We start from the raw sequence: 15183 nt of genomic DNA, 5'->3' as shown, positions 1-15183 counted from the left end.
TCGTTACAGTCAACAAAAAACAAAAACCAACCCAAATGTTCATCAACTGATGGATATGTAAATAAAGGATGATACCCCTCTACAACGGAATATTACTCAGCAATAAAAGAGAAGGAAGTGTTGACACATGCTGTAACATGGTAAACCTTGAAAACGTTATGCCTAGTATAAGAAGCCAGACACAAAAGGCCACATGCTGTATGATTCCATTTATATGAAATATCTAGAATAGGCAAATTTATAGAGACAGAACATAGATTAGTGGTTGCTTGTGGCTTGGGGACAGAATGGGAAGGAATGAGGATTGACTGAATGGGTACAGGGTTTCTTTTAGGGGGGTAAATGTTCTAAACTTAGGCTGTGGTGATTGTTGCATAACTTAGTAAATACACCACAAAACCAGTTTAAATGGCTGAATTGTATGGTATGTGAATGGTATTTTGATAAAGCTGTTTACAAAGAAAGTAGAGGCCCTGTCTTGGTCTGTTCAGGCTACTGTAACAAAATACCACAGACTAGGCGGCTTATAACAACAGAAATTACTTCTCCTAGATCTGGAGGCTGGACGTCTGAGATCAGGGGCCAGCATGGTGGCATCCTGGTGAAGGATCTCTTCCTGGTTCACAGACGGCGTCTTCTCACTGTATTCTCACGTGGTGGAGGGGCTGGGCAGCTCTGTGGGGTCTCTCTTATAAGAGCACTAACCCCATTCGTGAGGGCTCCACCTTTGTGACCTAAACACCTCCAGAGGCCCCACCTCCTGATACCATCACCTTTGGGGGTTAGGATTTCAGCATATGAATTTTGGGGGGACACAAACATTCAGACCATAGCAGGACCTTTTATTCCATGGTGAGGAGATAGCAGAATTTGGCAGTGTTCTGTTGATGAACATGTACGTGGTTTCTGCTTTTTCACTGTTATTGATGATACATGCAGTATCTCTAAATAAAGTCTTGATTGCATTTTGGATTATTTTCTGGTCATGCATTCCTAGAAGAGGCATTACCAAATCCATGATTATGAATAAGTTATGATTTTCAAGTGTTGATAACATTTACTGGGCTCTTCACCAGCGGTGCTTGCACGCCTGTACTCAGCAGCTGTGCAGGAGATTGCCGCCTCACTCTGTCTTTGCTGTTCCGAACATTAATTATTAATAGGTCCTTGATAGGCTTGAGAGAGGACCTACACGTGTGTCTGTGTGCTTACATATACTTCCTTCATCTGTAGGTACTTTAGTATTTACACGTGAGGTAACACAGGCCAGGATGTTAAGTGACTCCGTGAATCCGTTGAAGAGCCAGGAGCAATTAATACAGCCTCCAGTGTTGACCTTGGAGTATTTAGTCTACAGGTGCCTTATTCAACTGGCCTCATTAGGAACTTAGAAAGGTCGGAGCGAGGGGAGTGTGTGCGCGCATGTGTGTGTTTGTATATGTAGTAAAACAACAGTTGGATTGGAACCTGGTGAGTGCAGTGCTTGTTCTTGGTGTGTGTTAGTGCTGTAGAAGCAAATGTTTCACCAACAGGCCCTTCTAGGTGACTTGACACAAGAGTGTTTGCTCCCTGGTCCATGAGGCACGTGTCGGCCCACCTGGAAGACAGTGGTGGGGGAGTCAGTTGGGGCAGTCGTGTGGAAGTGCAGTATGTGCAGAACATATGTTGGCATCACCCAGGTCTCTGATGTCCTTTCCTGCAGAGAAAGGTGCTCATATCCTTGTGAATATGACAGTGAAGTAAAACCTGTACAATCAGAAGCCACCCAGAAAGAAAACCAGTCATTTCTTTGGTGTTTGGGCCTGTTTCTGGGGCCTTGCTTTCCATTAGCTGCATCCCGGTGTTCTCCTCACCTCGCTCCCAATCTGACTGCACACGTCTGCAGTCTTTTCCTCCATTACCAAAAGGGACGGCGTGGGCGCAGCCTTTCTGTGTTAGATGATCGTCCCTGACATGTATGGCGCACTTACTCTGGGCCGAGTGTTATACACACATAGGGGTGGGTGGGTTAGGTTTTCAAGCAAAATTGTGGATAATCAAAACTACCCTCCAAGTCTCTTAAGTCACTATGACTTGTGGCCCCTGAAGTTCCAGATTTGAGAGTTAATCCATCTTGTTTCTCCTTGCATTTAAAAGATGGCTTCCCCTTCCTTGGAGCCATAGCCACTGTCTGGTTTGAATGGTGTAGGATTATGGGGGTAAAGAAGTGGCTCTCACACTTCCCCCCACCTCCTTCCCTGGATTCCCCCAAGCTACATTACGTAATGTAATGTAATTAACTTCATTGTGTATCTCTTTTAATTCTAACAGCAGCCTTCTAGGGTAGGTATTACTGCTTTTAGTTTAGAAAAAGGAGGCAGAGAGAGGTTAAGTCACTTGTCAAGGTCCTGGAATTGCAGCTCTGGAATTGCAGTGTCTCCGTTTGACCCCAGCAGCCCGCTGGCAGCCCCTGCACCACGGACAGATAATCTGCCAGACGGCCTGGGTCTTCTCAGAGCTGCCGTGGAATTGCTTGATTATGTGAGTTTTGTGCTTGCAGCTTAGTTAAATCAAAGGACTAATTTCCCCAGTGTATAGCTTTTCTTGATGACGCACTGCCCGAGTGCTTCCTTACGTTTGGATATGATCCTCAAGGCTGAGGTGGTGGGATTTTATCCTCGTTAATTGGGACCCTTTGTATAGCCCTTTAAAATCCTATTTCAGAGAACAGTTCTGTTACCTCTCCACTGAAATGTACCTTCATGTTTTCTTTCCTCATTCACTTTCGTTCTTTTAAGTGAGTTTCTCTTCATTTCGTGTTTTAAATTGCAATCATTGCTGAAGTGGTCCTGGATCTGGCTAAGAGGAAACACACAGACAAATACATTAGAGGTGTCCCCCCACTTTTACCCTCGTGATATCAATGCCACATCATTTAATGTCCAGAAACTCCAGTAATGCAGCCCACGGCCTTTGAAAACTCCTAAGAGTAAATTCATGCAAGTAGTGGGAAGCCCAGTGTGGAGAGTGGGCTTCACGCTCAGAGAGTCTACAGTTGTGGTGATCCCACCTGTGAGACTGTGGTGCCGCCTCCAGATCCTCTCCCCAGAGAGACATCTGGCCCCCACTTTGCACGGTGTTTCAGGAATTCCATGGACCCTCTTTCCCCGGCCAGGATTAAGAATCCCTGCAGAGGGCTCTGGGCTACATTGAAGGCTTTGCCATTTACGTTTGAAGAACCTCTTCTTTTCTCCCCACAAACTCTAGCTTTCTCTGAATTTTTGTATTACACTGTGTTAGAGTTGGGAATTTGCAGAATATTTCTTACATAACACGTACCAGTGACTGTCCTCTTCGTGTTTTGGCATCCTAGCATGTTTCCATTTTTATCAGAGGTTATTGTTAAATTACCCAAACCATTTTCAGACCAAAGTATATTTTGTTAATATTAATTTAACGAATCTGTATACACACACACTCACACGCCCTGTGCTTATTCCCCCTTAAAGTGCTACGTGTGTGTGTTACAAGAGCCTTTGGTGAAGTGTCACAGCTTCTTAAGGATGGGGACTGCTCTCTGTGTGTAAGTCCTGTCCTGTGCAGCCCAGATGGTGGACAGCACTGGAGAGAGCCCCCCACGCACAGTGTGCTCACTGAGGGTGGGTGTAAGAGGTAAGTCGGGGAACCCGGCCTTGTTGTGGAAAAGTCCATAGGCAAGACCTGAGCTCCACAAAGCAGCCCTTGAGTGATCCAGACCGGCTCACCAGAGGATACGAGTTTGTAAGGTGCAGGGGTGTGGTCATGAGTGCCCTGATGCAGCTTAATTTTGAAATATAGTTTCACCTGTTCCTGGCTATTGCATGTTACATGTTAGTCTTATTTCATCCCTAGAGATTTCCTTGGATTTTTTTTTTTTTTTTGGTGAGGAAGATTAGCCTTGAGCTAACATCTGTGCCAGTCTTCCTCCATTTTCATGTGGGTCACTGCCTCAGCATGGCTAAGGAGTGGTGTAGGTCCACGCCTGGGATCCAAACCCATGAACCCAGGCCACTGAAGCAGAGCACACTGAACTTAACCACTATGCCACTGGGCCAGCTCTGGAATTTTTTTTTAATTGCTAGCATTTAGTTATGAAGTCGTTATGATACATTCTGTGATCTGTTGTTTTCTTTGTATTTCCAGTTCAGTTTTATAGCTTAGGGGAAAGAAGTCCTTGCTTGCTGATGGATTACTTGTTACGGAATGCCTTAATTTGATATGAGGTTTCTTTACTGACTCACACATGCGACCATTTGTGAGTTTACGGAAAGCGCTAGCGCTCTGCAAGTCACAGTGAGACTTTATTAATGAAAGTAACTGCGACATTAATGAGTTCCCTGCCTCAGACAACGTGCTGTGTGCTTAATTCCATTATCACAGGTAATCCTTGCAAAACCCACTTTACCCATGAGCACAGGGAGGCTCAGCGAGGTGACATGACTTCCCCGAGGTCACCTACCAAGTGCTCGGTGTGACCAGGTCTGCTGACCCCAGAACTTGTGCTTTTCCACCAGCTTGCCCTGTGGAGAAGACAAGACCAATTAGGAACTTGGTTGTGGTGTCTAGTCTGTTTGTTCGTATTTTTGCAGTGCTGTTCATGAGTGATATTGTCTGTAGATGGGGGAAAGGGGATGGAGAGGGAGAGCCAGCGTGCTGGGATGTGGGGAGTTTTCCTTTTCACTGACAGTTGTTTTGAGGCCTGGGCATTCTTTGTTTTCAAGCTACAAGGCCATGGTTTTAGTGTAGCTTTGTTTTTCCCTTCTTGTTGTTCTGTGTTGTTTTGAGAGGAAATATTGGGAGACGGGTAGTTTGGTGGCTGCCATTGTCTTTAGCTACCTGCGTTCCCCTCCTCCAGAAATTTTTATTTTCTGCCTAAGACCTGTCAACTATCCATTCCTGTCTCTGAGCTGTTAGTATCCGTCGCCAGGTCTGGCAAGTGGCATTCTTTTCACAGCCATCTTCTCTGAAGAAACAAAAGTCAGGCACGATGGCCGTCAGTGTCCCTCTGAGCAGCGAGCAGAGGTCAAGTGGAGCAGCAGTTCCTGGGTGTCAGGTAGGCGTGCCCGCTGGGTGGGCACCGGAGGCTTGGTGGTGGGACGGTGGGTGTGTCCCTCCCCTCTGGGCACCCTGCACGGCCTCCCAGGCCGGGAGCTTTCAGAGTTCTCCAAAGAGAAGAGTATATAGGCAGCGTCTCCAGCCCTGTCTTGTTAACGAACGCTCACCCACCCGGGCCCTGGGCCAGGGCAGGCTTTCGGGTTCCCCTTTGATGACCTCCATTACCAAGCAAGGTCTGCGGACAGCTAGACAAGCGGAGCGCGAGACAGGCCCGCGGTAATTATGGATCTTCCTGTCGGGTTCTGGACAAGGGCTGTCAGTTAGCCGCTCGGGCTCTGCAGAGGATCCCTGAATAAAGAACAAACGTGAGGGGCCTTGCTCATGGGCTCTCGCGTGAGTGCGTGGATGTGCTGGCCCAGCAGAGCAGAAAGTTAGTCTTGAGTATTTACTGCCCTGACAAGAGAATATATTATGCATCCTGCTCCTCACAGGCCGCTCCAGCTTGGCCTGAAGAATCTTCTAAGTTTTAAACTCCAAGTAAAAACAAAATTACTAACCAAAAAGCAAACTAACGGCAGTTCCTCATAAACTAGTGATGGTAGACATTCTGTAAGTGTCATGTCATTCTCAAGATGAGTATTTTACATCTCACAAACATAACGTTTGTTTTTTTTTTTGGTGGGGGGAACAAATAGGGTTCTTGGGTGCACTTGTGTAAAGGGTAGAGGGACTTTATTCAGGCTCTGGGCATGGTCTGTATTTTTCTTTAGTTTTGAGGAAGGGCATTTTAACCCTCTGTACACTCTCAGGGTCTGTATGGTCCAATTTTAGCTTTTGAGTTTCCTTTTTGAACATTTCAAACTATTTGTAAGGGTTGGTATTTGATGAGTTTTATTCTATTCTTCAAAGATCAAGGAGAAAATCTACTTATTTTGAAAAATAGAATAAAAACCATTCTATCTTGCAGCTATCATATAGGTCCATTGGACCTTTTTATAGATCTAAGATATATTGTCAGATCTTAATTTTTTTCTGTATCTTAAAACATTTTGCTGTTTTATCATCGTAGGAATTATTTTGTCATTGCTCATCAATTATTCCTAACTAGGGTAAAAAAATAAAACAAGAGAATGGAAGAATAAGAGATGGAATAATCTGGAAGAATAAGAGATGGAATAATCTAGAAGAATTGTGCTATAGTGAAATAAACCATCCCTTTTATATGATCCTTCAGTTTTTTTTATTGTGTTTCCCAAATGATTATATTATCTTTCAAGAAGATATAAAAAAAAAGTCTGGAGACATTTTTGTAGTCTTTTTTTTTTTTTTAGCTTTCATTGAACACAGTGGAGAATTTAGGATTTTTTATTTTTCACTGATAATGACAAAAAGAGGAAAATTGGCAGAGGAAGGCTTTCCCCCATTATTAGACGAATCAGAAGATGGATGCAGAGAGACGGAGGGCTGCTCTCTAGATGCTAATGATGATGGTGAAATTGACCGTATAAGCAAATTCTCAGACTGCAAGTCTTCCACTGAAGCTGTCTTAGATGCATTTTCTCACACTCAAGCATCACTGAATGAATGACGTGATTCTGAGGACATGAAGGAAATATGGTTTCTCATCCAATTAGTCATTCAGTAGGAAGGCTTCATCACATAATTTTTGTGACAAGAATGTGGACCATCTCCTTTTGCTAAAAAAGTATGTGGCAGTGTTCTTTCATCTTTTGTGATGTTTGTGGATCAAACTTGGATGTAAATGGATAAATGCTGAAAGCAGTTGTGTATTCAAGAGATGATCAGAAGGGATGAAGAGGAAGTTGTGGAAATGAAAAAATCTACTGGCTTGATCATTCTAATTGTTCATAAATCTAAAAATGAAAATCCTTTGCAGTTCCACAGCAAAGAAGATGGTTATCCTCCCTTCAACAAAATTGTAAGCCGTAAGTAACAATTTCAAGTATTGTGTTTTGAAAACAGAAACACAAGAAGAAGAACTAGAGGTAACATTAGCTGAAACTACTAGAGATGTATTTGCAGTCTAGAACCATGACTGCATTTCAGCAGTGCAGATGGAAGAAGAGCCAGAAATCCTGACAAGCTAGGGCTGATCGGAGATGGATCTGAGACCTGGCATCCTGATCGCGTTTTGACGGGGTAACTGCGAGAAGAATCTGAGTCGTGATAAGCTAGGAACTGCCGGAGTTGAACTTGTAGTATGTTGTCAGTACTTACAATACAGATATGATCTAGATTCAGTCATAACGACTGGGGAGCAATTATTTGCTTTCAAAGGATGTTGCCCATTTCAGATATATTGTACCTTCAGACCTTGGAAAATATGGGGAAAAATTGAGTTTACTATGTTTAAAATCAGATTAAAATTTCTAACAAAGTTGTTTTTTTACCCTCACTTTATTCTTAATTCTGTAAGTTATTTGTAGAGTGAGTTAAAAATACATAAAAATAAAGAGTCTATTGGGCTCAGGTGACAAATGGTGATTATTTCTCCTGGTATGCTGTGAGTTCATGGAGCTGCCAGTGAGGAGTCTCCTGGTGGTCCCCTGGGGTATCTGAGAGTGTCCTGGAAATGTGGGTTTGAAGTCAGTGATAGATGGACTAGAAGGAGCACGTGTGCACCTCCTGTGATGTGCCAGCCTCCTGAGAGCAGTGGTAATCCTTGGTTCTTGTCTCTGAGACAGTGAATGGCAGAGAGGGCCCGTGTCACCGTCCTGAATTCAGGGCAGTGCTGGTGACCCTGGTGGGTTTGGAGAACCTGGGCGGTTGGTCCTGGCCTGGGGTGGAGGTGGGCTTCACAGGTGGGCTGTAGAGCTGGAGCGTGTGTGTGCTTTGTGGGTAGCCAGCTGAGTTTTCAAATTTAAAAATTGACGTTGTGATAAGTTAACTTGCAAAACCTGGACCTGGGTGATAGGACCTTTCTCCCTCTTCCCACTCCCTGGGAGAAAAAGGAGACCTGGGAGTTCTTCGTTGTAGCAGGAATACCCTCTCCTGGTGTGTCAGGTGCTGTGCCCAATGTGTTCCGAATGTTTAACCTTGAAAGGAATTCTACATTACAACTGGGAAAACGAGGCTCTTAAGTTAAGAAACGTGGTCAAGGTCCTGGGGCTTTCAACAGGTGGACTCCAGGCCTGGGAGAAGTCAGTGACCCTCTGGTTTGTTTATTCATTTTCTTCCTCCTTCATGTGGAAATTGGGCTGCCTTGTATGCTGTTCACATTACGTATCAGCAATGGAGCCATCTTTTTTGTTGTGATTTTTTGTTTTAACTTTGTTTTGAGGTGTTTTTTTCCCGTTCTCTATAAACGATTGACTTCTGAAAGCCCCAGACTTCACTGCTGTTATTTGCTTCTTTGGGGAAGTTTTGGGGACTCCTTCACGGGTAATTGGGAATGGGTACTCTGGTCGCATTCTTTTGGCTGCTTAGCTATGCCATTAGCGTCAGACGTCTAAGTTTTTGCTTCAATAATAAGAACTGAATAGTATTCAAGAAAGATTCAAACCACATTAATATTTAAGAGCCTTTTTGGATCCAGAAAGTGCCTGTGAAGCCCTTCTGAGTGTAATGTATACAGCATATGTCAATTAGGGAGAGGGATGAGGTGCGCTTGGCTCCCCGTCTGCAGAGGCTCACTCTGTGCGGTCTCTTCAGGAAATGCATCTTGCTCTAGTGCTCAGACTGCCAGCCCCCCAAAGGCATCTTTGCTGAGAGATCATGCTTTCTATTACTTTGCTGTTCTAAATGGATCCGTGTCCCAAACAGAAAGGAAAATCAATTTAATTACTTCTGAAACTTTTCCTTAAGGGTGAATGAATTATGAGGAAAAAATGAAGTCTGTCATCGGTAAGTTTATTTCAGGGCTGAATATGAGAGAAATTAATTTTGTTAGGAAGATTAGGTGTCGGTTGGTTGGTGAGAGTGGAGAGAGAGTGCTCACAAAGGTATGATCACCCAGAACTGCAGAGTGGAAGAGCTGTGTGCTTCTGGGACTACATGGAGAACGCGCTTGAGTAGCAGCGGCAGCAGGAAAATGGCGTTGAGCAGAAGCCAGAGGACTTCCGCAGGTGTCAGAGCAAAAGAATGATGAAGGAGGAGAGAGCTAATTGCAATTAACGTGATTATGAGGAGAATGTGCTCCGGAGGGAGCTGCGTGCCTCACTGTTGGCTTGCGCTCTCCTCCCAGCCTCCCCATGGCATCCGTCTCCGTGTAATTACTGAGCTCATCACCCACGTCCCAGAAGTGGAGGTGGCGGGCTGGACGGGAGTCTGCCCCACAGTCCTTAGCCAGGGGCAGAAAGTAACTTGGTGTTTTTCCTCCACGTGACACAACTTTGCAGTATATCTGCTTGAACGTAAACCAACTCAGAGAATGAGATTGTCTTGTAGCGAGGCTTTAAATGTTCGACTGTCAAAGATGTGCGTACACCGTAATGGAGTGTGCTGCTGGCTGGCCAGGATGGGAGCAGGAACTGTGATTGAAGAGGGGAGAGGAAACCACCTCTTCCCATCCCCTACTTGTGTGTTTTGTCTGATCTGTCGATTGCTCGATCGATCAATTGATCAGTCTGTCCACCTCCCTCCCTCCCTACAGGTACCTGTCTCCCTTTTAACGTGTGTAATTCGGGGGCTTTTAGTGTATTCACAGAGCTGTGCAGCCGTGACCACTAATTCCAGGACATTTTCATGTCTCAGAAAGAAACCCTGTACCCATTGTTAGTCACTCCCTGGTACCCCTTCCGTCTAGCCCCTGGCGACCGCTGATCTTTCTGTCTCTGTAGATTTGCCCATTCTGGTCATTTCATATAGATGGCATCATACAGTATGTGGCCTTTTGTGACTGACTTCTTTCAGTTAGCGTAGTGTTTTTGAGGTTCATCCGTGTTGTAGCATGCATCAGAATGTCCTACCCTTTTTTTTTTTTTTTTGTGAGGAATATCAGCCCTGAGCTAACATCTGACGCCAATCCTCCTCTTTTTGCCGAAGAAGATTGGCCCTGGGCTAACATCCGTGCCCATCTTCCTCTACTTTATATGGGACGCCGCCACAGCATGGCTTGACAAGCTGTGCGTTGGTGTGCACCTGGGATCCGAACCTGCGAACCTTGGGCCGCCGAAGCGGAGTGAGAGCACTTAACCACTGCGCCACTGGGCCGGCCCCTGTCGTACCTTTTTAAGGCTTAATAATGCTTCGTTGTATGAATGGACCACATTTTGTTTGTCCATTCCACTGTTGATGGACATTTGAAGTGTTTCTACATTTTGGCTGTTAGGAATAATGCTGCCATGAGCATTTGTGTACAAGTTTTTGTGTGGACGTGTTTTCATTTCCCTTGGGGATATTTCTAGGAGTGGAATTGCTGGGTCATATGGTAACTCTGTGTTTAACTTTTTGAGGAACTGCCGAACTATTTTCCAAAGGGGCTGCAGCATTTTACATTCCCATCAGCAGTAGGAGGGTTCTGATTTCTCCACATCCTTGCCTATACTTGTTAGTGTCTGTCTTTTTGTTTTAGCCATCTTAGTGGGGATGAAGTGCTGTCTCCTGGTTTTAATTTACCTTTCTCTGATGACTAGTAATGCTGAGTGTCTTTTCATGTGCTTATATTTGTTTTTTTTTTTTTACATGATGAGATTATATTTGATGCTAATTGGATTCACCTAAAAATCTTAAATCTTAAATTTCTTTTACTAGCATTAAAGTCTATACACTCCATGCTTTTTAAAAAAAAACTTTTTTCACTCGATGCTTTTTAATCTATTATAATTTGACTGAAATTGGTCTCAAATTTTGTAAAACGAAGATACTTTCTTTTTTATTATTATTCCTTTTTTTTGTTTTTAGAGGAAAAAGTATCTTCAGGTAAAGATGGGTGCAGAAATTTGATTTATTTTCTAATTCACGGAAACTGAAAGCCTGGGTTGATTTTTCGTTTAAGATAGAGATTTAGTTTGTGTAGAGTAGATTATTTCATTTCTATCTTCTCGTGCCTGAGAGAGATTAAAGGAAAATTTGGAAATGAGAAGCCACCTCTTTTGACTTTGCAACTCTTGGCACCTGAGCCTCTTTACAATCTGTGTGTTGGTCATGACTTTGGTTCTTAAAAGTCAAAATGGAATCCCTGTCTTCTGGTCTCCTTGCACTTTCTGTTCAATCCCATAGACTTTTATAAGATCACTCCCGAGGGTAGGTTTTTGGAATACTGAGATGTGTAAGCATGGTCTTTGCTCTTAGATAGTTTAAATTTCAGGAAGGGTAAATGGTAATTTATGGTATTCATTCAGAATGTGACAAAGGTGCTGCCTCACTGTGTTGCCCAGCAGAACACTCAGTAGGTGCACAAGAAGGGCCCCATGGCCGACAGGCACGTGGACTATTTGATGCGTTGAGAGCTTTTGCAGGTTGCTTTCACTTTGGGATGAATGCATTTCATTCATGCAGTCAGCAGCCTGTGCGACTTTATCAGCAAGACCACGCCACCAAGAATGAGCCCTTGTCCCTCCCTCCAGCTTCGTCTTCAGAGCTGTGTGCTCGGCTGGGTTAGGAAGTGCATTTTGAGCACATCACTAGAGCAATGAGATCACACCTCCCACTCTCACTTTGGCAGATGGCGTGGCCCCGGGGGTTGAGAGAGAGAGAGTTAAGTTGCTGCCTCTTCCTGAGCTGTTTTTGGTGCAGTCTGGTTGTTAGTCATCTTTCGGCCTGCATTTTGAACGGTGGCCTTCCCTAGTTGGAACAAGCCTTGGTCGGAGGATTTAAGGCCAGAGGGTCTTTGGGGACTGTGGGACCCTAAAGCACAGCCCCTACTGTGCCGATGAGGGGGTGGAGGCCCTGCAACGATAAGGGACTTGCATGTGAAGTTAGCGGCACCGCTGATTCACGTCTCAACTATTACATCACTGCTGCGTGCCCCTGGGGTGTCTGTAGAGTGATTTGACTTAATAAGTACCCAGTTTGAAGAGGGGAGCATTCGCCATATCAGCTGATTGTCTCCAAATCATCTGTTTTCTCAGGGTTGCATTGTGTGTGGACATGGTTCTTGGGTCCTTCTCAGTCATGCTGGGCTTAGGGGTGTGAACTCGCATGGCAAATGCTGGCTGAAGTCAGTGGTCCTCAGAGGGCAGCCAGCTTTGACAGTCGTCGTCCTTAGTTTAAAAAGCCCTGCCCAGGCAGCGCTAGCAGCTTATCCTTGCATGTTACAGGGGAACAATCAGATCTCTCAGGTCATCCGGCTCTCTGTCCTCATCTTATAGTGGGGAAGTAAGAGCATAAGCCTGGCTGATTTACCCAAGTTGCTGCAGGTAGCACAGAGACAGGCCTCGAGCCCAGCTCTACAAATGCCTTATCCAGGTCACTGCCATCCTTGTTGCAGTTATTTCGGTTTTAGCGTATTTCAAGGCCTTGGGGAAGCCATGTCTGTTGTTCACCATTTGCTTGCCTGTCTGCCTGTTATGTTCCCTGTGCTGGTTTTCTTCATACATTGACTCCATGCCTGGTGGGTGCAATCTCTCTCCTCTTTTTCTTTCCTCCCCTCCTGCCTTCTTCCTCTCTCTCTCCTTTTCCTTCTCTTTCTATCTACATCTGAGGTGTGTAGATTTATCTATATTAGGCTTGGGGCGTGGGCTGGGGACTCCTGCTCAAGGAAGGTGGCCAGAGGCCATAACAACAGCCTGGCCCTCTGCACTCTTAGCCTGTTTGACAGCATGGCTGTTCTCTCTGGCGACTCTGCTGCTGCCTTCCATTCTGTTGCTAACTTGGGGGACCTGGTTGTTTAGCTCTTTTTTCTCAAGAGAGATGTGGAAAAATTATCAGAGCTTTTAGGATCCTGCTCTCACCTGATAAACTTGCCTTTTAATGCCAGCTGTGAATGAGAGAAGGATGCTCTTTGTATACTTGCAGAAATGAAGTGTTCAGAGCCGCGGTGTGTTGTCTAGGAAACATGCCTTTGGAGGGCTGCAAGGATGAAGGGCTTGCGTATCAGAGATGAATAAGAGAGATTGACAAAACCATGCAAATAAAAACAACAAACCATATATCTTCAAATAAAACATTTCAGGTGAAAGAGAGAAAACAAGAAATCAAAGCTCTTTAAGCAGAAAAGATTTTTATTTATATCTTAGCTCTTAAATTGACAAATAAGGTGACATCCATACTTTTTTTTTTCCCTTTTGGTTCTATTCCAGAGCAAGACTGATAAGAAACACTAGCAGTTGTTTCTAATGAACTCTTGAGAACCTGCCACTAAGTGTCATTTTGTGCGTGATCATGCTTCTGTGCGAGTCCTCATTCTTGGTACTGCGTTCGAGATTTTCCCACGTGCTAGGCTCCCGTGGGGTAGGGCCTCCTCCATTGACCTTGGTCGCAGTCACAGGCTTTGCTCACGTCCCCCTTGCAGTGAATTTCTAACTCCTGTTTTGCGTTAGCCGATAACTGCTTGTGGGAATCTGTTTGGTGGCGATGGTTTCTGCTCAGCTCAGCTTGGGAAACCTTGATGCAGGCACAGAGGGTGTCTCCTCTCTATGGTCTTTGTCCCTGGGGGGCAGGAGCTGCAACATCTCAAGAAGGATGGAAGAATAGTCATTAGAACTGAACCCCTCCCTGCTGCTGAGAGACCCTGTGAGCCAGGTAAAGACTGTGCCTTTCTCCATGGAAGCAAGTTCATCTTGTAGACACTGCCAGACAGAGGCATACAGGTCTGGGTTATGGAAGTCAGAACATCCAGGAGAGGCATGTCATAGCCATGGCTCCCTTATGCAGACTCAACCCTGTGTGCTGGGCCACTAGAGAGAGAGAGAGAGAGAGACACACACACACACACACACACACACACACTCACACATAGATCAGACTGTTTAGATAATGTGGGCGGTTTGTCCAGGGTTCACTCAGGGAGCAGGTACCCTGGAGGGAGCATGAGATGGGAGCCATGAGTCTGAGGTTTTGTTACCTGGCCCATCTTTAAACCTCAGTGAGAGGTAAAGATAGGTCTCTTTATAAAAGCATATCATGTAAGTGAGAGTCAGTCATTTCATCTGATGTTCTGAGCAAGGGTGAAGACCTTGAGGTGGCACTGGGGTCTAGCCAGCCCGAGGGCCCAAGTGGAGACTTGTGTGACCAGAGAAGGGACATCCAAGCAGTGATGATGGCCCAGGTGCTGTAGGACGTGTGAGCACTGGAAGGAGGTTAGCTTTTAATCTGGAAGAGAGAGGGTTCTAAACAGAGAGTTAACATGGCTCCATCTGTGTGAAGTCGCTTGGGGAACGTGCTGAGGACAGGCTGAAGGGAAGAGCTGGCTGGATTCAAGGGGACCGGTTAGGTCGTTGAGCTCGTCCAGGTGGGAGGTGATGATGTTGGCTTGGAGCAAGGTGGTCGCGATTGGTAGTTGGATTTGACTGATTGAAGGTGGGCCTGGAAGGGCTTGCTGATAGATTGGATGAAGGTTAGAGAGAGAGAGTGGTTAAGGATGACCCCAAGGTTTTCCCTCACTGACAGGAAGGATGGAATGGCCACTTCCAGAGAAGGTGGCGGGGAGAGGCTCTGGCGGTGGAGGGATGTCAGGAGCTCAGTCTTGGATGCGTGCGGTCTATGGTGCCTGTTGGACATGCGGAGCATCCAGTGCTGCTCTTGTATCAAAACACAGCCTGTCTGCTATCTCCTCCCTAGGGAGCGGTTGACTTGGGCCTTTTTTTCAGGTCTTTGTGTCCACCATGAAATGCAGGACTCTCTTCCAGGGCAGATGGCGGGGGTGGAGGCTTTGTGGCTGCTGGCTACCACTTTCCTGCCTGAGGTCAGAGCGAGCTCTGTTCTCTCAGCTTCAGTTCTTCATTTCCCGTGTGGGCCCAGTGACATCGTGTCAGGGAGTTCCGAGGACCAACGAGAGAGAGCGTGGCAGCTTTTATACACTGAAATAGTCGTTGTAGATGTGCGCAAACAATTGATGAATGTTGACCTGAATGCTGATAAAGTAGAGAAGAACGCCTTTTACATAGCTTTGCATCTTCTAGATGCTTGTGTATATGAAGAGAAGGGAACAGCAAAACCCCCCACTTCAGTAGTTCTGCTGTATTTCTCTCTAGTTTGCAAAAGTTCTGT

At 45.3% G+C, this 15183-nt stretch overlaps 1 protein-coding gene across 3 annotated transcripts in view; it reads left to right on the top strand.

Annotated features, from left to right (window-relative positions):
- Positions 1-15183, top strand: part of TBC1D22A (TBC1 domain family member 22A) — a 347433-nt gene that overhangs the window by 142339 nt on the left and 189911 nt on the right. The window contains exon 9 of one of the 3 annotated variants that reach the window (XM_058568129.1): positions 4973-5217. The exons of the other annotated variants lie outside the window; for them this stretch is intronic. Coding sequence (XP_058424112.1) covers positions 4973-5202 — 230 coding nt within the window. The 3' untranslated portion in view covers positions 5203-5217. Of the gene's footprint in view, positions 1-4972; positions 5218-15183 lie in introns of those variants that run through there. 3 annotated transcript variants of the gene reach the window in all.

Source organism: Diceros bicornis, chromosome 25 (assembly GCF_020826845.1).
Source record: "Diceros bicornis minor isolate mBicDic1 chromosome 25, mDicBic1.mat.cur, whole genome shotgun sequence".
NCBI classification, from domain to species: domain Eukaryota; kingdom Metazoa; phylum Chordata; class Mammalia; order Perissodactyla; family Rhinocerotidae; genus Diceros; species Diceros bicornis.
Note: the sequence above shows the minus strand (reverse complement) of the source record. Positions and strands in the feature narration are given on the sequence as shown.